The sequence below is a fragment of the Gigantopelta aegis genome, chromosome 6 (genome assembly GCF_016097555.1).
Source record: "Gigantopelta aegis isolate Gae_Host chromosome 6, Gae_host_genome, whole genome shotgun sequence".
Taxonomy (NCBI): Eukaryota; Metazoa; Mollusca; class Gastropoda; order Neomphalida; family Peltospiridae; genus Gigantopelta; species Gigantopelta aegis.
This window is the reverse complement of record NC_054704.1, coordinates 100,246,233-100,273,816: the sequence shown is the minus strand read 5'-3', so window position 1 is coordinate 100,273,816 and position 27,584 is coordinate 100,246,233. Positions and strand designations below refer to the sequence as shown.

At 36.2% G+C, this 27,584-nt stretch overlaps 2 protein-coding genes across 3 annotated transcripts in view; one reads left to right on the top strand and one right to left on the bottom strand.

The window, feature by feature from the left end:
* The window catches only part of LOC121374827 (gem-associated protein 5-like), a 174,101-nt gene extending 159,931 nt beyond the window's left edge, over positions 1-14,170 (bottom strand). Inside the window, exons 1-8 of the mRNA XM_041501938.1 lie at positions 13,874-14,170; positions 11,224-11,405; positions 10,665-10,810; positions 8,556-8,772; positions 7,729-7,885; positions 6,693-6,789; positions 3,306-3,421; positions 1,198-1,283 (exon numbers count right to left, since the gene is read on the bottom strand). Of these exons, the coding sequence (XP_041357872.1) occupies positions 1,198-1,283; positions 3,306-3,421; positions 6,693-6,789; positions 7,729-7,885; positions 8,556-8,772; positions 10,665-10,810; positions 11,224-11,405; positions 13,874-14,170 (1,298 nt within the window). The remainder of the gene's footprint in view (positions 1-1,197; positions 1,284-3,305; positions 3,422-6,692; positions 6,790-7,728; positions 7,886-8,555; positions 8,773-10,664; positions 10,811-11,223; positions 11,406-13,873) is intronic.
* LOC121374116 (39S ribosomal protein L22, mitochondrial-like) lies at positions 14,070-27,526 on the top strand. 2 transcript variants are annotated; one of them, XM_041501053.1, is made up of 7 exons: positions 14,070-14,151; positions 18,364-18,409; positions 19,027-19,225; positions 20,094-20,159; positions 25,174-25,251; positions 25,736-25,805; positions 26,704-27,526. In XM_041501053.1, the coding sequence occupies exons 2-7, from the start codon at positions 18,381-18,383 to the stop codon at positions 26,919-26,921; spliced, it is 660 nt and encodes a 219-aa protein (XP_041356987.1). In that variant the 5' UTR covers positions 14,070-14,151; positions 18,364-18,380; the 3' UTR covers positions 26,922-27,526. The 2 variants fall into 2 exon arrangements, with proteins under 2 accessions (XP_041356987.1, XP_041356986.1); XM_041501052.1 differs by lacking the exon at positions 14,070-14,151 and adding an exon at positions 14,428-14,517.
* Positions 27,527-27,584: the final 58 nt, after the last annotated feature.

Here is a 27,584-nt window from a genome sequence, read left to right as displayed (position 1 = left end):
ACCATCTGTACAGTACTATACAGTAACAGTCAAACAGCTTTCACTCTCTACTAAAGGAATATTTCGTTTTGATGCTATGTAATAATGATAGTTTGATTGGAATAGTCTGATTATATTGCGATGTACAAAACGTGAAAACCGAAGTTTGTAAAATAATTTTCTTTTGTTCAAATATTATTGTTCTCATGTGCTGAAAATAAGAAATATTTCAATATTTATAAGTAGTTTTTCATGGGTCGACTTATAAACGGGTCAATAAAAAAATACGTTTTCAGGGCTTGAAATTAGGGACTCGACTTATAGCCTAGATCGACTTACAGGCGAAGATATACGGTAATACTATTTGGGATCTGAAGACTACATGCCAAAATTAAGAAATATTTCACATCCAGTACCCAATGATTGATTAATCAACGTGCTTCAGCAGTGTTGCTAAACAAAACATTCTTTTTTAACGAAGCTATTCCTGACATAGCATCCCATGATCACAATAAATGGTCCAATTGGATTCTGTCTCAAGAACCTAATTCTCTAAACCAGAAAAAAATTATTTTATAAATAGTCAAGATGAGGTTTGCTATTTAATAGAAACTGCATGTAGATCACGACGACTTCCGGGAAAACATTTGCCATGAGCACTGCAAGGACATACAACTACATCAACCATCCACTCAACCATTTTCTCCTGGGTACACACAAAAAACATAACAAAACTATCACGAGGAAATCCAGAAAGAGAGAAAATCCTCACATGTAATCCAGAATATTAAGCAACAGTAAATATTATTTGTATAAATCTGACATTTTCCCAGCACATGATTTAACTCAATTAGTTGAGTGCTTGCTTCAGGTGCCAGCGTCACAGGATTGAACCATCTCAATGGATCCATTCAACTGACTGGTTTTTTTCTCATTCCAACCTGTGCACCACAATTGGTCAAAGGCCATCGTATGTGCTTTACTGTCTGTGGGGAAAATGCCTATAAAAGATCACTTGTTGCATTAGGAGAAATAGAAAGTTTCCTCTGACGACGACATGTCAGAATTACCAAATGTTTGACATCCAATAGCTGATGATTGATTATTTAATTAATGAACTCTGGTGACGTCGTTAAACAAAACAAACAGATTTTCACAAGACATTAACACTGAACAATGTACAATGTATTAATACAGCTATAGTTAGAAACAACCTACTTGTTAGACAGCACATCAAAAATGCCTACTCTTCCGTCATCTGTTCCAAATGCCAACATTCCTTCTTTGGTCGGGTGCCAGGCAAGCTGTGACCAAAAAATAAAAATACCGTATATCTTCGCCTGTAAGTCGATCTCGGCTATAAGTCGAGTCCCTAATTTCAAGCCATGAAAACGTATTTTTTTATTGACCCGTTTATAAGTCGACCCATGAAAAACAACGTATAAATATTGAAGTATTTCTTATTTTCAGCACATGAGAACAATAATGTACAATATTTGAACAAAAGAAAATTATTTTACAAACTTCGGTTTTCACGTTTTGTACATCGCAATATTCCAATCAAACTACATAGCATCAAAACGAAATATTCCCTTAGTAGATAATGAAAGCTGTTTGACTGTTACCGTATGGCACTGTACAGCATGGTTTTGTGCACTGACAACAACTTTATTTATAAACACTGACAACAGATCACTACGATAAAACTGAAAGTACATGTATTATCGGTTAATCACATGTTTTGCCGCCATATTAATACACCTATTGGTCTAGTGAACTGCAGAGATCAGTCTTAAGTTATTTTAAGGGAAGGCTCAGTAATATTCATGACGTTAATCACCGACAAGACATTGTTTGAACAACCATTAATGACAGTGAGCAGATTTCAAAATAAACTCAGGCAACAGGTAGTTAGTATTGTTTACATTTTAGCTATTAGTGATGACTGTTATTTTAACTAAGTGGACTGTTGTCTTGGCATGTGAGCGACATCGAAAGCCTTTTCGCATAACCAAAACCGCAATACCAAAAAAACCAAATGGTTATAAAAAATAAATGTGTCAAATTAACATATTTGAGTATAAATACAGGGCATACTTCAACAATAAAACTTGTAAAATAATCCCCAAAACGGTAATATTTTTGGGTGAAATTTTTTTACCTTCTTATAAGTCGACCCCCCAAGTTATAAAATAATTTTTGGGTGAAAAAAAATCGACTTATAGGCGAAGATATACGGTAATAATAATTATTAAACATCCACTAATAGTATTACTTATCATTGTTTTTATCTGGACAAGAAAGGACAAAGGGCTCCACAGGAGTAGTCTCTGTGTACTTCCCTGCACCTGGCATCCTCATCTTCTGCCACTATTAAAGCTGGTCTGACCCATGGCACTAACGACCGCCTGTAGTAGGTGAGCATAGTAGGTGGTTACAAGCTCCTCTTAACAATGCCAGAAGTAACTACTGAACACTCTCCAAAGTGGTCAGACTAAGCCCACAGCTAAAAGCTGATGGGAAATGACAGGTGTGTGGCATGGATAGATGGATACATGAGACAAGCACCTGTCGCGGTTGAAGACAAGGATTGGGATGTGGACAGCAAAAGAAGTTGAAAGATAGGAGTTGCCAGATCGGAAAGAAATGAGATGGAATTCAAATGAGTAAAAGGAAAGGGGGCAAAACAAATAATAATACTAAAATAAAGGACACAGGATGTAGGTCAGATGTACAACACACACATGGCTTCAGTTCAGCCAACTGTTTGTCGCCACCACTTGCTACACTGGTTTTTACACTATATATTAAACCAAATGACCACTTTAGGAACAAGTCAAAATAGGTTGCAAACGTTTAGCTAAAATCGGCTGGCTGAACTTAGGCTGGCATATTAAAAAAGTATCTATGTCTGTCCCCTCGCTTGATGTGCAGTCGGTTTAGGATCGATTCTTGTGGGTGGGCCCATTGGGCTATTTCTCTTTCTAGCCAGTGCACCATGACTGGAATATCAAAGGTCGTGGTATGTGCTATCCTATCTATAAAAGATCCCCTGCCACTAATGGAAAAATGTATATATCAGATTTGCCATATGTTTGACATCAATAGCCGATGATTAATAAATCAATGTGCTCTTGTGGTGTCGTTAAACAAACCAAACTTTTAACTGGATTTTTCTATGTATATCTCTCCCATGATAAATCTTCCTTAGACCGTTACCTTTGTACAAAAAATGTGACTTAAAATAAAAATTGACAAAAATGAAGTGAGTAATTCATCTAGTACTCAGCTACTAAATGTTTTCTATCTGCACTACGTATACTCACTGCAGTGACCTTTGACTTCAACCCTTGCCATATCGTGTTGATATCAAACAGGTTGTTCTTATTGCTCGTATTCCAAACTCGAATTGTGTTGTCACCCACACCAAGGGCAACATAGCCTGCAATAAAAACATATTTTACATTATTACCCATATGGTTAAAAATATCTTGGTCCCACTTGGCGACATTACATAACACTGAAGCTAAAGCTGTGACAATTGAAAATTATTTCACTTGGGACATAAACATGATAAGAAATGGAAGCTTGTTTAATATCATATAAGTAAATTCCATCAAACTGTAACAGAGGTGCACTAGTAAGACCACCAAATGTGAGTAAACATTCTGATGGACAAGTTTAAACATTTAACAACTAGTTTGACAGGTGAGCACTTTTCTTCTGTCATACAGCATTATTTTCAGAATAGTACTTTCTCTTTATACTTAATTACTCTTATTTAACACATTTTATAGTAGTATCAAATGTTGGAAATACCCCTCCTCCCCTCTAAAAAAAAAAAAGAGGGAAAAAAAATTTTAAAAAAAGAGGGAAAAAAGAGAAAAAGTTTCAACATGTTCCAACTCACTGGATGATTATTACTGAGAAGTTTGTTAATATTTGTGCTATAGACTGATGGACAAGTATCACTTCTGACAAACTAGTGAATTTTGGTTGGGACTAGTCCAGAAGACTAGTGAGATATTTTTCCATTCTGGCACTCGTATATAAGTCACATAACTGTACACCAGTCATCTTGTCCTGGACGAGAAACCGGTGTAAGTCGACACCTGTGCTCATGACAGGCGTGTGCTACAACAGTTTGCTCTGAATGTTGAAACCTATGACCTGACCTGACCTGACCTGACCTGAATTAGCAGTAATAGCAGGAACAGCAGCAGTATGTAGCGAGACGTAGCTCAGTGGTAAAGCGATCGCTTAATGCGAGGTTGGTTTGGGATTGGTCCCAGTCAGTGGATCCACTGGGCTATTTTTCGCTCCAGCCAGTTCACCACAACTGGTATATCAAAGGTCGTGGTATGTACTACCCTGTCTGTGGGATGGTGCATATAAAAGATCCTGCTGCTAATCGGAAAGAGTAGCCCATGAAGTCTTAGTGTCGACAGCGGGTTTCCTCTCTCAGTATCGATGTGGTCCTTAACCATATGTCCAACACCATAAAACCATAAATAAAATGTGTTGAGTGCATCGTTAAATAAAACATTTCCTTACTTCATTTGTTATATATTACATGGCCCCTTGTACACAAAATATTAACATTTTTTTAGTTATGAAGATATTAAAAAATACACGATGTTCGATATTAACAGTATCCCGATATCCTAGGGATACCAGAATTTAATTTTGGATACCAGACTTCAAGAACCCAGTATCCCACTGGGACACCATATAATACTAAATTCTCAGGTGGGATACCAGATTTTGAAATGTTAGTATCCAACTGGGATACTGCCCAAAATTTTTAATCTCGAACACTGATACATAAATGTTTTTGACATTAATATAGGCCAATTATATAACGTTTAGGTTACCGTACTAACATACCTGGATCTATTGGGGATACACATAATATAGGCCAATTATATAATGTTTAGGTTACTAAGATACCTGGATCTATTGGGGATACACATAATATAGGCCAATTATACAATGTTTAGGTTACTAACATACCTGGATCTATTGAGGATACACATAAAATAGGCCAATTATATAATGTTTAGGTTACTAACATACCTGGATCTATTGGGGATACACATAATATAGACCAATTCTACAATGTTTAGGTTACTAACATACCTGGATCTATTGGGGATACACATAATACGGGCCAATTCTACAATGTTTAGGTTATTAACATATCTGGATCTATTGGGGATACACATAATATAGACCAATTCTACAATGTTTAGGTTACTAACATACCTGGATCTATTGGGGATACACATAATATGGGCCAATTCTACAATGTTTAGGTTACTAACATACCTGGATCTATTGGGGATACACATAATACGGGCCAATTCTACAATGTTTAGGTTAGGCTAAAAAAAAATAGGTGTGTTTCCGATTGCATCCCCCCAAAAATTAGGGTAAGTAGGTAGGGTTGTTTTTTTTTTTTGTTTTTTGTTTTTTTAAATTGAATACTATAATAATAATAATTAATAATAATAATTATTATTATTATTATTTACCATCATTATCATTATTGTAGTAGTAGTAGTAGTAGTAGTAGTAGTAGTAGTAGTAGTATTGGTATGCACTGTTTGTGTATTTCCTTAAATTAATGGGACATTTGTATTAATTTCGTTGTTCTTAATTTAAATACTTTATGCAAACATTTGAGATGCATTAATAATAAGACCTGTTGATTTAAGTGAAGACGAGAATTAAGCTGAATTGATACGATTATATTTAATCGAAATAACCTGTACCAAGGCTATGTTCGTACATTCGGTTACTTCCGTGACTGACCAAGCTGTTCGGTGGTAGCTAATCAGGGGAAGGAACTCTATTACAAAAGCTTTTCCATAATTTCTCGATGTTTTTCGGAAGGGAATTACATGTGCAAAATGTATTGTATAATAGTACGTAAACAATGTACAAGGAAGGAAATACTCTTGTTTGGTGATGTCCTCTTTTATTTTTACTTCTTTTATTTTTACTTCTTTTTTTTTATTTCTTTTTTTTTTTTTTTTTTTTTTTTTCAGTTTAAGAGAAAAAAAAATTAGGGTTGGGGGGTAAAACTAGGGATGGTCGGTCGACCGGAAACACACCAATTTTTTTTTTTGGCCTTACTAACATACCTGGATCTTTTGGGGATACACACAATACGGGCCAATTCTACAATGTTTAGGTTACTAACATACCTGGATCTATTGGGGATACACATAATACGGGCCAATTCTACAATGATTAGGTTACTAACATACCTGGATCTATTGGGGATACACATAATACGGGCCAATTCTACAATGTTTAGGTTACTAACATACCTGGATCTATTGGGGATACACATAATACGAGGCAAATCTACAATGTTTAGGTTACTAACATACCTGGATCTATTGGGGATACACATAATATAGGCTAATTCTACAATGTTTAGGTTACTAACATACCTGGATCTATTGGGGATACACATAATATAGGCCAATTATATAATGTTTAGGTTACTAACATACCTGGATCTATTGGGGATACACATAATATTGGCCAATTCTACAATGTTTAGGTTACTAACATACCTGGATCTATTGGGGATACACATAATATAGGCTAATTCTACAATGTTTAGGTTACTAACATACCTGGATCTATTGGGGATACACATAATATAGGCCAATTATATAATGTTTAGGTTACTAACATACCTGGATCTATTGGGGATACACATACACTGTACACATGTCCACCAAGAGAAGGTATGTAGAATTTTGATGTGAGACTTGCAAAATCCCAGAACATTATCTGAAATGATGAACAAACCAAGGAATTTTTTTTCAGCACTACATAAATAAAGCAAACTAAACATTTACATTTAAACAAAATGTATCCAAGAAACTTAATAATATACAAGTTTATTTTAAGAAGAAAATACCATATTCATTATACAAATATAATAATAGTAACCAACTGCCTTAAAATCCTTTGTAAAATATGGATATTTAAGTTTAGCATAAATATTGAAACATCTCCTCAAAATTATCATATTATTATTATCAGCTTCAACTGGTTCTTAAAATTTAGTTTTACATGCAGTATATCTTGAAATCCAAGACATTAGTTTACATATTTAATACATTGTGGACTAATTTTGAAAATGCAAACCACATTTTATCAAAAAACGTTTTATTCAAATGGTAACATCAATAACCTAAGATTAAGGTACCCTATATGCTATTGGCATAAGATGACAGTTTTAAAAGTAATTCACTTTAGAAACTAAATCTTCATTTATTAAAATCCAAGTCAGACAGGAGATACCTGTAAGTAACAAATTCTGTTAAAAAGATCAATGCTTAATGTTACTTGTCCACAGACACCCACTGCACAAAATTCGACTAGCCCTGTTAGGCAAGCCAGGCATAAATATTAATTCTGATAGCACTAATCTTCATATTTAATTGTAACATCTGTAGAGTTATTTTCATTTGTTGTGTTAAGGACAGAATTCAAATGGCAAATGGGGCACTCAGTTTACAATGTGTAGCAATAAACACTGGAAGACTTCAACACCTACTGTTGCACACTAAATGTATGTTTTATTTTTCTCAACATGTTAATGTTGACCAGTTATCACTTCAATTGTATAATGCAGGGAAAGGTCTTTATATAGCCTATGCTTGTTAACCAATCCCATCTGTTAATATATTAACAGAAATAAATATTGTTTAAACCAACACGTACTGTTCGATCAAGTGACAGAGACATGACTGTCCCATCATCAGCTCCCCCGACACAAATACCGAACACAATACGACCGTGAGATTTCATGTTCTTCACTTGAAATGTCTGTCTCTCTTTCTCTTGGTCAGCCTGCAAATTCCAAAGCAATATGTCTCCTCTGAAACAGAAATAAGAAAGCTTTTTTTAATGGTACCTTTGTACATTGTTTTTAAGCAGCCATTATGTGTCGAGTAAAAGTATTGATAGAATCAGTTCCAAGTTGTCAAAGGGAGGTAATTTTTAATAACTGCCACATACATGTTGTTTTTGGGAAAGATTAATTAGAACTGATATTATGGCAGCTTGCTTCTGACAGAATATAAAAATAAAACAAGTGTGGTGGGCATTAACCTCATTCATTATATTTTAATATATAAACAAATTGTTGCACCAAGACACAGTGCTCATATGATAAAAATAAATCTTTCAAACTTGATGATGTCATGAAAACTATGGTATAAAACTGAACATTTAAATCTGTAAAATATGAAGCAAAATAGATCTGAAAATATAACAAGAATCTGACCAAAAGTGTAAATACAGATTTCTTTACTGCATATGTTTGTTATTTTAAACTAATAAATTAGTGCTGACAAGGTACAAACTGACAAGCTGCCACCACATTGGGCAAGCTTTCCACAAAACAGCATAATTATTTTTATTTGCACAACTGTTTTATTTAGGGGAGTTTGGGAAGAGAGAGAGATTAAATTAAAACACTATAACCTTTCATAACTGTAACTCCCAAAATACAGTAACCTAAGTATTAAAGTTTCAAGAGTGCATACCCGACAGAGCTTGAAATGAGCTGGTGTGGTGTAGACCTGGGCCAGCAAACAGCCGTCCACACTTTACCTCTACTCTGGTCTCCAAAGTCTCGCCGATACCCCTGATTTGTCGGTAACTTTCTACTATGTAGCTGCTTCCCTTCTGTCGTGCCCCACACTCTGATTGTCTTGTCTCGAGAGCCAGACGCAAGCAGAAAGCCTGTTGACGTGTCATCATCTGACGGTGGAGAAAATATTAAATGTTAGATAAAAATACATGTACCGTAAAATATTAGTGATATTAAAATTTAGTGAAATACAAATAAGTGGCATATTAGTGATATTAAAATTTAGTGAAATAAAAATAAGTGGCATATTAGTGATATTAAAATTTAGTGAAATCCAAATAAGTGGCATATTAGTGATATTAAAATTTAGTGAAATCCAAATAAGTGGCATATTAGTGACATAGAACTTTAGCGAGGTCGTCATACCAGAAACTAAAAAACAAATAAATTTAAGTTTTAGGATATAAGCTTACGTTTCAAATAAAATTTGGTAAATTCCAGGTACAAATGATTACTGGCCTTTCCTGGTGAATATATATACCGTATATTGCTGTGTATTAGCTTACTTTTGAAGTCTAAAAATACTTTCCAAAAGTAGAGAGTCGGCTTATACACGAAGGCAACAAATTGGTGCATAAAATTCCGATCGAAAATACTCCAGACCACAACTTATAAATTTTGATCAGACCTTTCACAGATTATGTAACAATAATTTGTGCACAGTATAAATAAAATGCAATATTATGCACTTTTTTGTTCTTGGATGATTATAAGTTTGAGAAATAATAATAAAAAATTACTTTTTTTATTGTCATTTCAATGGTTTAAACGTATTCTTTCCAACTGTCTGCCATCTTTGTTTTACCTGTAATGTGCAGTCTTTCATATAGCAAATTTATGATACAAAACGGTGTTTTTTCTTCAAACAAGTATTATATTTTTAATATTATTGTTTTGTTGGTAGGGTGCATTAAACTGTAAAGTAATGCCATAAATAAATAAACTCATTATTAACATTACCATCTGAAAAAACATAACATGAATTTCAGGACAATAATCACTCCCACAATTGTCACATGACCATACCATATACAGTGAATAGCTGCAGTCACAGACCACATGATCTTTTGTTTCTCTGTGTGTGTGTGTGTGTGTGTGTGTGGTGGGGGATTAAACATGCCTTAATGATTTTACGTTTTGATGTCCAGTGAATAATTTAATTACTTGTGTGCAGTGATATGTTGTTACAACTTGAATTATTTATTTTCCTGTTATGATTTATCAGTTCTAAATTATTTTTGCACGGCATGGCAGACATTAGCATTGCCGCAATGATTGCGATCACGATTACAGTGTTTGTAATAATTAAAGGGAAAACAAATATAATGAACAAGAAAAGTACAAGCCTATTTGTTGACAGTATTATTGAATCAATACAATGTACAACTGGACAAAAGATGACTTCAGCTTATACACAAGGCCGATGATTTTGTACTTGATATTTAGGGTCAAACTAAGAGGTCGGCTTATCCAAGGAGACGGCTAATACATGGTAAAAAAACGTTTTGTTTAATGACACCACTAGAACGCATTGATTTATTAATCAGATTAAACCACTGGCTATTGGATGTCTTATATTTGATAATTCTGACACACATTCGTCAGAGGAAACATGCTAAATTTTTTCATTAACAGCAAGATATCTTTCATATGCATTTTCCCACAGCACATACCATGGCCTCTGATATACTAGCTGGGGGACACTGGTTGTAAAAAAAGAAAGAAAAAAGCAGAATTCTGACATAGTCTTAGAAATGAAACCCGCCACATTTTTCTGTTAGTAGCAAGGGGTCTTGTATATACACCATCCCACATACAGGATAGCACATACCACAGACCATACTACAGAATTTGATATACCAGTCATGGTGTACTGGCTGGACTGAGAAATTTCCCAATGGGCCCACCGATGGGGATCAATCCCAGTCCGACCGTGTACTAGGCAAGCACTTTACCACTGGACCATGTCTTGCCCACACAATGCTCATACAAGTGAACCCACCATCCTGATGGTTACTCGACAGCACGTGTTGTCCGGCGACTGGACACCAGGCCACAGACTGAACCTCATCCGTATGGCCACGGAATTTGTGCAGCACTCTACCTCCAGCAGCTACGTCAACCAGCAAGAGAGTCCCAGACTTGTACCTGTAAGAAGAAAAAAATAATAATAAAAAAATAGTCATTTAATTAGATTTTTGTGCTTATACCCGACAGGATAACAGAAAAACAACTGCCCTGTAGATAGAATTAAACTGTTGCAAAAAAAAAAAAGAGTTACAAAAATTCAATTATAATCTAATAAATTTATTATTTTCACATTTATGTACCTTGGACTTAAAAGATTGTGAGAAATAGGAGTTAAACACAAAACTTGAACATTGAGCCAAAAACAAAAATATCTTTAACATTGAGCTAAATACAAAACTTTAAAATTGAGCTAAACACAAAACTTAAACATTGAGCTAAACACAAAATTTGACACTGCTACCGCCATCGGAAAAGTAATACTTATAACTCTCTTTTTAACTTTGTAGAGTAGAGAGAAAAAAGTGAATTACCCAATAGCCAGAAATGCTGCCTTGTGTGGACAGCAGGCTAGACAATAGATGTAATCTTTCTCCAGCTGGAAATGTCTGCGACTGTCATGGTTGAATGCCCAGCTGACCACATTGCCCCTCTCATCTCCCGTCACTATGAGGTCGGTCTGAACTTGGGACCAGGAAAGAGCAGTTATTTTTACCTGCAATCAACAGAACTGTGTATCACTTAATAAGCCTTTATTAATAATATCATATACAATGAAGGAAACAGAAGACATGTAGTTTAGTTGTAGGGCACCTGCCTAAGTGCATAACTTTATTCATTCAAGTAGGGCTAAACACACTTGATGGATGTGGGGTTTTCCCAATTCTGGGTTTTCCCAATTCTAACAAGTGCCCCATATCTAGTAGTGGTACGGTATGTCAAAGGTTGTGATGTGTAGTCCTGTACATGGCAAAATTAATATAGAAAATAACATGTTGTTTTATAGCAGGAGCAGCATTTGGGGCAACTGGTTAAATTCTTTCTTAACCAAGTGCCAAATGTCAGACACCATGCAAACAGGTGTAATTTGAACACTACAGTGAATTTCAATGAAAGAATGTTTATTTCCGAACAAGGTTATTTCTGTATTAGATTTATATTATATGCCTCGGATATTGGCTGCTGGAAAACAGGGGAGAATGTGCATGCACTGTCTCTCAACTCAAGAGTATGCATTCCGTCCAGTTGAAAGTGAATTAATATATAAACAGATTTATCCAGCCATTCTGTCATATGACTGAACAAATAGGGCTCTTCCCAAAAGCATGTCACAGGCCCTAATCTTGCTGGCGAAATGAGCGGGGGGTTTTCATGAAAGTCAGCTCATCATTGAGTTATGAGCAGTTAATATAGTGAGAAGTCAAAGTCGCTGTAACAGTGTTCGAGATTAACGGTATCCCAATATCCCGGGGATACCAGAATTTAATTTTGGATACCAGACTTCAATAACCCAGTATCCCATCGGGATACCATATAATGTTGTTTTTTAATCCTGCGTTTTTATTTTTCGCTGAAACAGTGACTTTACTGGTGAAGTTAAGTAACAGTGTCGTCCACATAAATTTTGTTACGATGTTATTTATGAATTTAATTTAAGTGGGATACTAAATTATCAGGTGGGATACCAGGTTTTGAAATGTTAGTATCCAACTGAGATACTGACCATAATTTTTAATCTCGACCACTGCTGTACTATTCTGGACCTATAATCAGATTTCAAAAAATTAAATCGCACAACAGACATGAAAACCCTGACTTGTTTATTGTCATAGCTCACTTGGCACTTTGTCGTCTTATGTCGGACAGTGTTTTTACGTTAGCGCCAGACTGTAAATTCTCTCAAGTAATCATGAACCGGGAAATGGTTTCTGCACACACAGTGTAATACTAATGTATGACTGATTTGATGAAATACTATTTTACCTTACAAGTTCAATTCATTATCAAAATGTTAATACTCATGCCAGTTTCTGTTGTGAAGAGATTAAATACATGTCATAGTCTAATGGTGACATTTTTCAGATACACCCGTAAACCGGGCTATTGTTTATCAAAGTGACGCATGTCGCACCATGTACTGTGACCAGTTAACCATTGTTAATCCTTGGCCACATTCATTTCAGTAATGCCAGAAAATAATAATGAATACTTTAATTTTAATATAACAGCACATTATATATCATCAACTAATTAATAATATCAGGTTTTCAATTAAACATACACCTGTTTCGTTTACCTTTTATTACCAGAAGTAGTATTTTATATCCAAATATTATGTAAAATTCAGAATTTTTCCAACTGAACATGGAAACTGGCAAAACATTATGAAATATACTATTAAATGTTCACTTCGCCTATTTTTATCACACTTCTCCCCTTTCTTCTGGGAAGAGAGAAGTAATTTCTCCTACTTTTTCAATTTTAGATTAGTGCCTGATGTCACACTGTCTTGACATTAACTTTTTTCAGTGGTTATGAAATTTGGTAGCCCCCAGTAAAAATTGGTAGCCCTATAATTTTAACTTTAAAAATATAAAAAGAGAGAAAGAAAAAAGCTAAATGATTTTTTTTATTAAACATGTTGATTTAAGTGGACGGTTTGTAGGCTTTGAAGTGTCTTGTTGATTGCAAAGTAAGTGGATACATGTGCAAAGAAATCTAGTAGCCCAGTGGACTTGGGCGTTTAAACATCTGGCAGACCATGCAAGAAATAGGCAGCCAAAACACCCCAGGCTACCACTAAGGTTGAGCAATGTGTCGTGGAAAATTCCCAATTTGATGTACAAGTATTTAAGTAAAATGATATGCCCGTTCTGATAAAATAATAAATAAATTTAACAGTGGTGCATTGAATGATTCAGTGGTCTTAAAGAAATCCCAATTATGATTAAATCATGATAATTTTCCCCATATTAATCCCATCAGATAGGCCCCTATGGGACCCTGCCCCAAAACATCCTGGATAATTAATAATAATTGGCACACCTAGTTGTTGGAAATTATTGATGGATATCACATTGTTTTTAGAGAGATTTTCTGTTTCACATATTGATAACCACCGTAGAAAACAAAGCTTAAAATATACGTGAGCAATCATAAAAGTATTTTTATTATTATTCATACTTTATGATCTCTGTGACTTTGCAGCTCTGATTTTGTTTTGACGTCCCAAAGTTTGACTTGGCTATCATCTCCAGTGCTGCAACAGACCTCAGTCTGTCCAAAACCTGTACCCAGAGCAACCGATGTCACACGGTCTCTGTGACCAGTGAAAACCCCCAAGAACTCGATACTACCGGCGACAATTTTAAAAACGAAAACATCATGCCGTGCACCGAACACAAACGTTCCAAGAACGTTTCCATCACTAATATGACTTAAGTACCAATTTGGTGATGATGGTAACGTCAACCCTTCCATTGCAAATACAACAGAGTAGCTGACACTTTAGTTTTAACACAGAAACCGTTTAACGTTTTTAAAAAATTGGAAGTTCAAACGTTCTAGAAATTCATGCTCAACATGCTCCGACCGACATGCTCAATGCATTTGCAGGCTGGTTGTCGTAAACATATATTCGATCTATCGTAAACTCTGTAGCTGTTATACAGTTTAAAAAAAAGCTGTTTTGTACTAGTAACTCGACATGTGACATTTCTATGATATATATTTGATCTTTAATTACAACGCACTTGTTAAGATTTTTATTTTAACGACAAACATAAATGAACACAGATATAAAATGGCGTCATTCATAAAATATCCTTGTAAGTTTTTAGTTATGAATGAAATAAGAGGAACTCTAGGCCTATTTGAAGTAGTACTTCTTATTTTCTAATCTCCGAATGAATAAATAAGTGGCATGAGTTCCTTATTTTCCCCATAACGATTTAAAAGAAATATTTGTTAGAATTAGTTTAAGGTTAGGGTTAGGGTTAGCGATAGTTATATAAAATATCTTTTAAAACAATTTGTTCTATAAAACCAACATAATGTTTATATTTCGTAATCTAGGCCTAGCACTACGTCGTTTGTAGTAGTGGGGAAAATACGGAACTCTTTCCTCCCCTTTCCTTTCTCGCCATTGACTTCCATCTTATTTCTTTCTCGATCTGGAAGCTCCTATCTTCTGTCGCTGTCCACATCCCAGTCCTTGTCTCCAACCACGACAGGTGCTTGTCTCTTGTAGCCATCTGTGCAGCACACCTGTCATTTTCAGTCAGCCTATTTACTGCCCGGAAGCCCGGGTATCACCCGGAGACAAAACTAGAGCCTGGGTGTTAATGCCGCGGTGTACATTGTTTATATTTGGCACAAAGATACACCTCGGAATGGTTCATCTATATGTTAAAAAAATAAATGAAGGAAATTTAGTTTTTTGACAGAATTGCATTTTTCATGTTTGGGCTGTATATAACGAAATCTGTATACACCGCCCGAAGAAGGAAACATCAATTAATCAATTAAATATGGCATACAATCATGGGATTTGGTATAGCAATACCTATCAGTGTCATGTATTTAAATATGTAAAAAAAAATAAGTGTACAAAACAAAAGTAATTTTTAATAACGTTTTTCATCTTCGGGCGGTGTACGTCACGAAAACGTTCCTCACAGCCCGGAGACCGAACGTCACTACCGGGCAAAAAATAGGCTAACCCAGAGTATGACAAATATTTTGAAAAGTCACTAGCCACATGCTCTAATTTACGACAAGGTGTTTCGCTTTCATCTACCTGACTTGTAAAACAACATAAATGACTTGATAGTATAATAAACTATTTAACTAAATATATTTCAATTTGCATCAATATAACGAAATGGAGTTACAATATTTTTTTCTTTTAAAAAATCCAAAGAAAAAATGCATATTATTAGGCCTATTGGTATGCTATGTTCGAGCAAAAACAACCACTCACAATGCCCAAGTGATAATTCTCTTTTCTCTGGGACTACGTAATTGGTCAGTTTTGTGATTTTAGATGGGAAAGTCTACTTAATCAAGGGTTTTACAGAATTACTTACAGTAATAAAGCTGGTAAAGTCCATTACGATTTGAGGTTATCACACAATACCCTGTGATCTGATTCTTAATAAAAGAGGCACGTCTTTTTAGTGTGTCTAGACACAGTGTCTAGGGACCATCTAAATATACACCTGCCAATCAAGAACCACAGGTACAGACCACGGAAAGAAAAGACCAGTTAAGCAAGAAAACACTCCCGACTGTTATTTCAGTACGTGGGTTAATTTATATACAAAATATAATACAGTTATTTCAACACTTTGACAATGGTGGTTTATTTTGTATTGAAAAATAAACCACATAATACACATTGCTGTGTTACTGGGATAGATATTATTACAGAACATTGCGATGCATCCGCAAAAATCAGGTATGTTTTGTTTCTTCAGTTCGAAGACTAATTCCTGACGTGACACGTTAGGTATTACTATTACATAACCACCAGCTCGCCAGAGGGTGTATTCACTGGGATGGTACAAAATGGCAGCACTCATTATATATAATAGCCGTCACATTTAACCGTTTTATTAATTAACTATACGATTATACTTGTTGATATTAAGCAATAATGTGCATTATGTATCGTTGAATATGCACACCAGTCCAAAACCCTTGCTTTAGTATTCCTTTAAGAATGGTCAGTGTTATTAAACCAATCCATGCTTAATGGATTGTGTTGGCTACTGATACAGTCACAAAGAATCTTACAAATTTATGGCAGGACTTTTTAGTGGTAATTAAGAATATATTTATATATAAGTGACTGAGACTGACATGTTTTTAACAAATTGTATTTTAATCTCTTTGTAATACAAGTTTGATGTTTTTATTATTTTAACATGTACATGTATTTAACAAATTGTATTTTAATCTCTTTGTAATACGAGTATGATGTTTTTATTATTTTAACATGTACATGTATTTAACAAATTGTATTTTAATCTCTTTGTAATACGAGTATGATGTTTTTATTATTTTAACATGTACATGTATTTAAACCTATTTTAGTGTTAGCTCTGGGTCAGCAGAACATTTTGCCAAATTATCTATTAAACTTCCAAATTATCTATTAAACTTCCAAATTTGCATAAAACCAGTTAATTTATAACAAAATATCAATTATTAATATTATATTAAATTATTTCGCCGTATTAAAATAAAATTCTCTAATTGTTTCAATTTGTTTTTGAAATTTACAATTGGCGAATTTATCGAGTGCCAGAGCTAGCTCTGCTATTTGTAATTAATGTTTGGAAAGTATTATCAACTTCATTATTAAACAGAATGCATCTACATTGTACATATCTATGGGCAACCACAGCATCATAGAGGTCTAAAATTAATGAGCTACTCTCGATTCACTAATATCAAAACCTATATTAGCTCAGCCATTTACCTTTCGACCGACCATTCAAAATTGTGCCAAATTCCCTCAATCAAAATTGCGCACCCTTTTCTCTTTGGCATTTAACTGCTCCATTCAAATTCCATAGCACCACCCCCACCCCCACCCGCCAATCTAATTAAAATTAGCTCCACTATTACATGTGGATCTAAAGACAGCCAGTTGGAGCTCATGTCCACCAATCAAAACCTTACTTGCAGAATCCTGCCAGTGATTTAAAAATAATTTGAAAACATTCCGAATTATCCTGAGGGTATACGACATGTTTCGTGTGAATTACGAATGCCTTAAAACATGTTTTATTTTATAAAATAAATAATTTGTAATGTAAAACTGAAGACTGTTTTAGTTTTTTTTTTAATTTTATAAATAAATAAATAATTTTTAATGTAAAATTGAAGACTGATAACCCACCCCGTACGTATTGGTATGGTTCGCTGTACTGCGGCCACTAAAATAGACTCGCCCAATATTTTTAGAATTTGTATGCTCCCAAATAACGTTATAAAAGGCGAAGTGTGATTGGTCAATATTTAAATTATTATTTACAGACGAAATGTTACCTGGACATTGGGGACTACGCAGTGTTGTTAGTTTAAATCACTGGCAGGATTCTGCAAGTAAGGTTTTGATTGGTGGACATGAGCTACAACTGGCTGGTGTTAGATCCACATGTAATAGTGGAGCTAATTTTAATTAGATTGCCCCACTCACCTGCTACTGATTTGATCGGGCTGCTGGTGCTCCCTTGCACCTGCCAGTGCAGACAGTCCCTCCTCTCCCCTCCCCCCACCTTTCCTGTCATGGACGGAGGAGCTGGCCAAGGCCGGCTCTTGTGCCCACGACAGCCGTGCGCTACAACAGCTTGTTCTGAATGTGCACGTAAAACCCTATGACCTGACCTGATTGTACATGTATTTCATGGCAAGTTTATGTGGTGTTTTACTTTTATCACTGGAGTTTTATATTGATAAATGCAACACAATTAAAGTGACAATATATTCGTGATAGGATATTATTCTGAGCTACGTCTAGATGTTTGTTTTCAATATCCTGCTAGCATTATATTCCTTAATTACAGTAGATACATACTGGTGCCTTGATTGACATCTTAATAATGAAATGTCTTAAACTTCAGTTTATGTATATTTTGACATGTATTATTGTGTATGTATTTCAGGTCTGGTTACACAAAGGATGATTCAAGCAGCACATCCTCGTTGCAGGTAAACATAAACATAAATGTGTACAGAAAAAATTGAGGGCAGTGATTAATTACATGTGGAGCCATTTAAAACATTACCATATTGATACCATATAAACCACATGATAACGGGAGATAAAAAGCACTCTCCTTGAACTACAATGTAGTCTCGGGGGGGTGTGGGGTGGGGGGGTGATGGAGAGTGATAGCTCCTCCAGGGATTTATCCAGGATATTTTGTCAGGATCCCATTTCTGATGGGATTGGGAAAATTAGCCCGAGTAAATCAGATTTGGAATATTTTTTTTAAGACCACTGAATGATGCAGTACGCCACTGTTGTATTAGTGTATTAGAACAGACATGACTAAATATATATATTGGGAATTTTTAGTACAGAAATTGGCAATTTCCTTTGTCACTTTGTTTTGGAAAGGGCCGTTTGTTCAGAACCACGTAATGCCAGGATAAATCCCTGTCCTGTTAAATGATGAGGTTTGATGTTAAAGGGTGATGATCAAGAACAAAACAAACTTTTAAAGAAGATCTGTGTAAATATACATTTCTTAATTGTATTTAAGTTTTCAAATAATTGAATTTTAAATAAAAAGTTGTTAATCTGTACTTTGTTGTTGTTACAGTTTTAGGCAGGTATTGAAGACTATTTCCTGGTCCCAGAAACGATCTATCCATGCGTGTTGTGTTTTACACACTGCGTACCGTAACACTGAGCTTGAAGACCAGTCTCTGCCTGGAATCAAGACCAAGTCCTACCAGTGGGAGAAATACAATGAGATTGTTTACCCACCTCAGCAAGATGGTGAACCAATGAGGCCCGCTGTAGGTTGAATGATAATATTGTTTTAAAGAGAAATTGTCTCAAACCAATGAGGCCCACTGTAGGTTGAATGATATTGTTTTAAAAGGAAGTTGTCTTAACCCTAGGGCTCGAACTTAACTATGTCAATTGTCAGGTCTAGGGCTTTACTGATAGCAGTTTGCTTTTGTAGGTCTAGGGCTTTACTGATAGCAGTTTGTTGCCGTAGGTCTAGGGCTTTACTGATAGCAGTTGTCGTAGGTCTATGGCTTTACTGATAGCAGTTGCCATAGGTCTAGGGCTTTACTGATAGCAGTTGTCATAGGTCTAGGGCTTTACTGATAGCAGTTGCCATAGGTCTAGGGCTTTACTGATAGCAGTTTGTTGTCGTAGGTCTAGGGCTTTACTGATAGCAGTTTGTTGCCGTAGGTCTAGGGCTTTACTGATAGCAGTTGTCGTAGGTCTATGGCTTTACTGATAGCAGTTGCCATAGGTCTAGGGCTTTACTGATAGCAGTCTGTCATTTTTGATGGGGATACTTAAATTTTTATCATCTTATTTGAAATTGCAAGGTGAAGGTCGCTTGGGTAAATTTATTTTTCTGTCAGGTTTACACTTTGTAAATACAAGAAATAGTGCATTTGTGACAATGTTTTTGATTCTGAAATTTGTTGTAATAGTAATAGTAAAACATTTGAATTTGAATGCAACATAAACTAAATGAAATTGTGTTTTATTTCTTTTGTGCAAAAATCAATTGTAACATTTTGACAGTACATTTTTGTGATATGTTTGCCTTTATCAATGTTTGCCTTTATCATTGTTTGCCTTTATCATTGTTTGCATTAGGTGTATTACAACTTACCAAATGTTTGTTTTCTCTTTTTTTAGGAAATATGTCATTCAAGATTTAACATCAAATACAGTCCACTCAAAATGTGGTACATTTCAATAATGGTAAGTAGTTAACTGGAGGCACAGTGACATATACTACTCAAAAGAATTTAAGGGTCAAAAATTTATAACCAAATAAGATTCAGAGTGTATATTAGATTGATGATGTAAACTACACCAATTTTTTTTTTATTGTTCCATATTTACAAAAAAACACAACTCTCCTGCCTAATTCGTCCCAGGTGTACTCTATTGGGGCCAAGTCAGGCGAATATGCTGGCCAATCCATCCTGGTGATACCTTGTTGTCTGAGAAAGTCCATTACCACCCTGGCACGGTGGGGTCTGGCATTGTCATCCTGCAGAACTGCCCCGCCGCCAATCTGCTGGAAGGCCTGGGAGAACCAACGGCCGGATAATCTCATTCAGATAGTGGATTCCATTCAGATTGCCATCCACCACATAGAGGGGGGTCCTGTGGTGGATAGAGATGCCGCCCCACACCATGACGCTGCCACCACCGAACCGGTGACGTTGTCTAACGTTAACGTCAGCGAAGCGCTCCCCAGGACGTCTGTAGACACGAACCCGACCGTCGTTGAACTGGAGACTAAACCTGGACTCATCAGTGAACATCACTCGACCCCACTGAACACGTTGCCACCGCAGATGAAGCGTGCACCAGTGGCGTCTGGCCGTTCTGTGACGTGGTAGGAGTGGTGGTCGAACAGCCTGGCGACGGCAGCGTAGATTATTGGCTCTCAGACGATTGCGTATGGTTTGATCAGACACTCGAGTTCCAGTCGCAGTCCGCAGATTGTCACGTAATCGGTGTGCAGTGGTTGTGCGTTGACGTAGAGCCATATTGGTGATGTAGCGGTCCTCTCTATTTGTAGTGCTTCGGGGTCTTCCCGAACGTGGACGATTTCGAACAGAATTCGTTGCTTGGTACCGTTGCCACAGTCGGCCAACGACACTCTGACTGACACCAAGTCTCAGAGCAACATTTCTTTGCGTATTGCTATCCTGAAGCCAAGCAATAGCCCTTCCTCGATCTTCGATAGTCAGTTGAAGTCGTATCCTGGCGTCATATGTTTTCGATACGATAAGCAAAAAATTAAACTATAATAAAAACAATACTTCGTACATACAATAATATTTTACCTTTCTCAAGTCACATTAGTTTATTGTGAAAAAAAGTGATAATTTCCCATGAACGCCAAGTTTTCCTCCATAAACACTAGCTGCTGAGTCGTACAGGTGTTACCGCTATATTTTTACAAACGTCATATGTTTTCGATACTTTCATTGGCTGTCTATTTTTGTCCTTGTTATGGCAGTGAAGGGTCTATACTCCGTTTAATAATTTACATCAAAATCTTCATTTGAAAATAAAATCATAAAATGTTTGTAACTTGTAAAAAATATTGAATAATCTTCAGACCAATAGACAGTGTTCACTTAAAACATATTTACATTATGTTTTTGTCATAGGTTAATGTCTAATCTTCTTGTTATACGTATCAATGACACCAAAATTCAGATTGTCAACTTAAGTACTCTAACAGAGATACAGAACTATATATTTTCAAAAAATCTAATTCCACTAAACCACCTTTGTTTGTAGTAAATGTAAATGTACATGTAAACATGCCCCCAACTTTGCTGTGAATGACATAAGAGGTAACCCAACCAGCCTTCCATAAATTTTATTGTTCAGTGTAATGATCACATAGTATATCCTCTAACTTTGGCAGGTCAGATGTCAGTGTTGCAGACGATAACTTTGCAGGGATTTGTAATACCTGGATTTCGCTATGTGAGGCATTTCATTAGTACCAAAATATTGCATTACGAAAAACCGATAACATGCACACTATATATGGTATTATAATTAAAACATAAAGTTGGCAGCTTGACTTGAAGCATTTTTAATATTGTGAGGAAAAAAGACACTTCGTTGTTTATGTTCAGACTAATAGTGACGTAATATCTCGCATAATCTCGCGATACATGCAGTTATAAAGAAAGTATCGAAGACATATGTTGATCGAAATTGTATGACGGTGCGATACCATTGTCGAATTTGGAGTGTGCACCGTACACGAATGCAAGCTCCAATTATACGGAAATTCAGCATTGGGAACATGGAATACACGTGCAAAGCGTGCAAATGAAGCGCTTTGTGAAAAAGCAAGTTATGGGCACTTAGCAGACCTTTCGCTTTCGCCCTAATTTACGTGCAAATGTAAGCATGTTTTCGCCATTAGAACTAGTCGACAGTGTCAATGACAGTGGATTTTAATTCATTTATGGGTTGCTTAGACCCACTTTCGTCAAAATGGAACAATACCATGCATGACATTATGGTCTAGCTAATATAACTGACATTCAGAAAATAATGTCGAAAATATCGTCTGACCCTTAAATTCTTTTGAGTAGTATATGTGTAGTATTTCAGTTCAGTGGGCAGAACGTAGCCCTGGTGTGTGGTCTGTCTGGGATCGACCCCTGTTGTTAGGGCCCATTGGGTTGTATATGTGTAGTATTTCAGTTCAGTGGGCAGAACGTAGCCCTGGTGTGTGGTCTGTCTGGGATCGACCCCTGTTGTTAGGGCCCATTGGGTTGTATATGTGTAGTATTTCAGTTCAGTGGGCAGAACGTAGCCCTGGTGTGTGGTCTGTCTGGGATCGACCCCTGTTGTTAGGGCCCATTGGGTTGTACATGTGTAGTATTTCAGTTCAGTGGGCAGAACGTAGCCCTGGTGTGTGGTCTGTCTGGGATCGACCCCTGTTGTTAGGACCCATTGGGTTGTATATGTGTAGTATTTCAGTTCAGTGTGCAGAACGTAGCCCTGGTGTGTGGTCTGTCTGGGATCGACCCCTGTTGTTAGGGCCCATTGGGTTGTATATGTGTAGTATTTCAGTTCAGTGTGCAGAACGTAGCCCTGGTGTGTGGTCTGTCTGGGATCGACCCCTGTTGTTAGGGCCCATTGGGTTGTATATGTGTAGTATTTCAGTTCAGTGGGCAGAACGTAGCCCTGGTGTGTGGTCTGTCTGGCATCGACCCCTGTTGTTAGGGCCCATTGGGTTGTATATGTGTAGTATTTCAGTTCAGTGGGCAGAACGTAGCCCTGGTGTGTGGTCTGTCTGGGATCGACCCCTGTTGTTAGGGCCCATTGGGTTGTATATGTGTAGTATTTCAGTTCAGTGTGCAGAACGTAGCCCTGGTGTGTGGTCTGTCTGGGATCGACCCCTGTTGTTAGGGCCCATTGGGTTGTATATGTGTAGTATTTCAGTTCAGTGTGCAGAACGTAGCCCTGGTGTGTGGTCTGTCTGGGATCGACCCCTGTTGTTAGGGCCCACTGGGTTGTTTCTCATTCTAGCCAGTGCACCATGACTGGTATAACAAAGGCCTTGGTATGTGCTATTCTGCTTGTGGGATGATGCATATAAAATATCCCTTGCTACTAATGGAAAATGTAACGGGTTACCTGTCTAAGACTATATGTCAAAATTACCAAATGTTTGACATCCAATAGCCAATGATTATAAATCAATGTGCTCTAGTGGTGGTCCAGGTCGGGACGTAGCCCAGTGGTAAAGCACTCGCTCGATGCGCAGTCGGTCTGGGATTGATCCCAGTCGGTGGGCCTATTGAGCTATTTCTCGTTCTAGCCAGTGCACCACGACTGGTATATCAAAGGCCATGGTATGTACTACCCTGTCTGTGGGATGGTGCATATAAAAGATCCCTTGCTGCTAATCGAAAAGAGTAGCCTATGAAGTGGCGACAGTAGGTTTCCTCTCTCAATATCTGTGTGGTCCTTAACCATATGTTTGACGCCATATAACCGTAAATAAAATGTGTTCAGTGCATCGTTAAATAAAACATTTCTTTCTTTCATTCTAGTGGTAGTCGTTAAAGAAAAGAAACTTGAACTTTTATTATATTTCACTGACATGTCGCTTGTTTTACCTGTTGGTAGTACTTATTATATTTCACTGACATGTCACTTGCTTTACCTGTTGGTAGTACTTATTGTGTTAAAGTTTTATTATATTTCACTGACATGTCGCTTGTTTTACCTATTGGTAGTACTTATTATATTTCACTGACATGTCACTTGTTTTACCTGTTGGTAGTACTTATTGTGTTAAAGTTTAATTATATTTCACTGACATGTCGCTTGTTTTACCTGTTGGTAGTACTTATTGTGTTAAAGTTTTATTATATTTCACTGACATGTCGCTTGTTTTACCTGTTGGTAGTACTTATTGTGTTAAAGTTTTATTATATTTCACTGACATGTCGCTTGTTTTACCTGTTGGTAGTACTTATTGTGTTAAAGTTTAATTATATTTCACTGACATGTCGCTTGGTTTATCTGTTGGTAGTACTTATTGTGTTAAAGTTTAATTATATTTCACTGACATGTCGCTCGTTTTACCTGTTGGTAGTACTTATTGTGTTAAAGTTTAATTATATTTCACTGACATGTCACTTGTTTTACCTGTTGGTAGTACTTATTATATTTCACTGACATGTCACTTGTTTTACCTGTTGGTAGTACTTATTATATTTCACTGACATGTCACTTGTTTTACCTGTTGGTAGTACTTATTGTGTTAAAGTTTAATTATAGTTCACTGACATGTCACTTGTTTTACCTGTTGGTAGTACTTATTGTGTTAAAGTTTTATTTTCTGTATCTACATGCAAAAACAAAAAAAACACACAATAAAAATATGCAGTTGATATATTGTACATGTATGTGTCAGCATAAACATAATTTAATTATGCAGTGTTATGTTAGAGATCAACATAATAAATACATACCTGTATAATGTTAGTGTGTGTATGCTTTGTTTTTAGTCGTGACAATTTTGTTTGGCTTGTGCCATAGTGTTCATGCAAGAGTTACATCCCTTGGGGTTTAAATAGCTACTAAATTTACATTATACTAATAGGTACATACAAGTACTAGTTCACAGATTATGTTGTTAAAGTTTTGATGTTACTGTTTCCACTTCTGTTTGATGTTTAGTACATTGTAATATTGATACAATGTGTTTCAGATACGAGGAATGTCAATAGATGAAGCCCTCAAACAGCTGACTTTCTACAAGAGAAAAGGTGCTGAAACTGTCAAAGAGGTAGGAGAAATATTTTCAAAAACACTTTCAGGGTCATGGAATTTTGTCAGGAAAAATAACAATTAGTTGATAATTTTTCGTAATTGAAAGTTGATCGGTTGGTGCAAGCCGATTATAACCAATGATTGATGAAATGTCAACCCATTCCCAACACATTCAGGCTACACTATGAAAAGCAAAGATGAAATCTTTAAATCCCCTTTTCGTTTCAGAAATGTTTTAGTCTGACCTCATCTGTTTTAACCAACTTCAGCTCCCTACTTCCTGATAGTTGATTGTGTAGGAGCACCAACAAAATAAAAGTTAGCCGTTTGATCAACTGTTGGGATGTTTTGTAGTGAAATGGGAGGAGAGGATATTTTCACATTTTAGGATGGGCTAAGTATATTCCCAAAGAGAGGAAACACTCCCGTTTTCTTTAATTTGTTGTATATTATGAGTTGAAGTTTGGTACTTTTACTACAGTTTCACATTGATTTTGTAGGTGTTACTAGAGGCCCAAGAAATGGCTGTTCGAGATCATAATGTTGAATACAAATCTAATCTGTGGATAGGTGAGAATCTTCAGTTTCTTTCCTTCACTCCATCTTTACCAGACACAGTTGTCTTTACTAGTTATAAATATATCATACATGCACGTATGTACACACACACACATGCACAAAAGATACACACGTGCACATATGCACAAAAACACACACACACACTCACTCATACTCTTACACACACATGAAATAAAAACATGCATATGCATGCACATGTAAATTTGTGTCCCATTTTGCCCTCTATTAGTATAGACAGCAACATCCCTAGCATTTGTAGTCCCCAACTGGTCCTCTACTGGCCCAACCGGAGGGGACTGTATGTTTAGTCTCCATCCGTCTGTCTGTCTGTCCCACAAACAATTTTACAGATGTGTTTTCACTACACTTTTAGATATTGAGTTGAAAGTTTGTGTATAGCTTTATCATGTGATGTCACAGATCAAGTTAGACATTCTTGGCGATTTACACATTTTTAACAGAGTAACAATTGTGGACCTTAAACTTAGGAGATACGAAAATTAGTTTTTTGGACTTTTGTTTTTGCAATGCCTGAAGATACTGAGATGAATTTTTTTATATAGCTTTATCATGTACTGTTACAGAACAAGTTTTACTTTCATGGCAATTTACAATTTTTCATAGAGGTATGGCCCTTGAACTTAGGAAATAAAAAAATATGTTGGGCTTGGTAGTAGTACTCACAGAATTATTTTTCCTTAGGTTAATGTATCACATGGTATATGTCTTTCTGTGACGTTTCCTGGCATTTTTGAGAAAATCAAATCAAAGCTTATCACAAAGACCAGTTTTCTGAAAACACATGTTTCCACATATCCATATAAGATCTTTTATCACAAACTATTATTTTGAAGCATTGCACACATTTATTTTTATATTTCCGTTTCAGCCGATTCCTTTGTGGGTAAAGGTCCGATGGTGAAAGGCATGAGGAAGCACCGAGGGCCGCGGTTTGGGATAATCTCATATCGGTACTGTAACTACTTTCTGCGACTCCGAGAAGGCCACCCACCCAAGCACTACTACCCCCCACCACAGACGGGTAACGAGAAACTGGAGGAGTATATTGAGGAACAGAGGAGTCGACGTGTCATCAACTCACTGTGATTTAAACATCACTGTGGAGAAATTACACACCTGGCTAGAGATTTTCAAAGCTATCCTAGCTCTTCAACATTGTAACCCCATCATAGGCTAGGACGTCACTACAGCACACAATGGTTTTACAGTTTTGTAGCGCTAAGATAACTGCATAAATATGGGCCATGTATAAAATATTTGCATTGCTTAGTGACTGTTTATCCAACATTAACTTCTACCGACTCATGTAAAGACCGGTTTTAATAAAAGAGATTCTGGTATCGTGTGTGTGTGTATGTGTGTGTGAGTTTACAAAAACAGAGACTTCGTCAAATACTGGGACACTTCCAGACAATCTACGAGGGTTCACGGGTCTGGTGTTAAAATGTTTTCAAACCACAGTTTGTGCATGTATGTATGCATATTGACAAGAAATGGAACCCAGCCACAATTTTAGGTCTGATGTTTTGGCCTTGTTGGATGTACTTTATAAACAACCATGCCAAATGAAGAAGTGATTTTGGTGTGCGTGCGTGCAATTCATTCTTGTGCACATGTAAAAGAAAAACAAGGAACTAAAAAAATTGGAAAATTATAAACCTTTGAAAAATAAACCCATTTTGGTGAGTTAATCTTGTGATGTCTTTGACTACCACTAAAATGAAATAGTTATCCATGCTAAATCTATTC

What these genes read in the sequence shown, in the direction of transcription:
- LOC121374116 (XM_041501052.1), top strand. Translation starts at nt 14,493, where the DNA reads ATGGCGTCATTCATAAAATATCCTT. An exon ending in GTCATTCATAAAATATCCTT is followed by an intron (nt 14,518 to 18,363) that starts GTAAGTTTTTAG and finishes TATGTATTTCAG; the next exon opens with GTCTGGTTACACAAAGGATG. An exon ending in GTGCTGAAACTGTCAAAGAG is followed by an intron (nt 25,252 to 25,735) that starts GTAGGAGAAATA and finishes TTGATTTTGTAG; the next exon opens with GTGTTACTAGAGGCCCAAGA.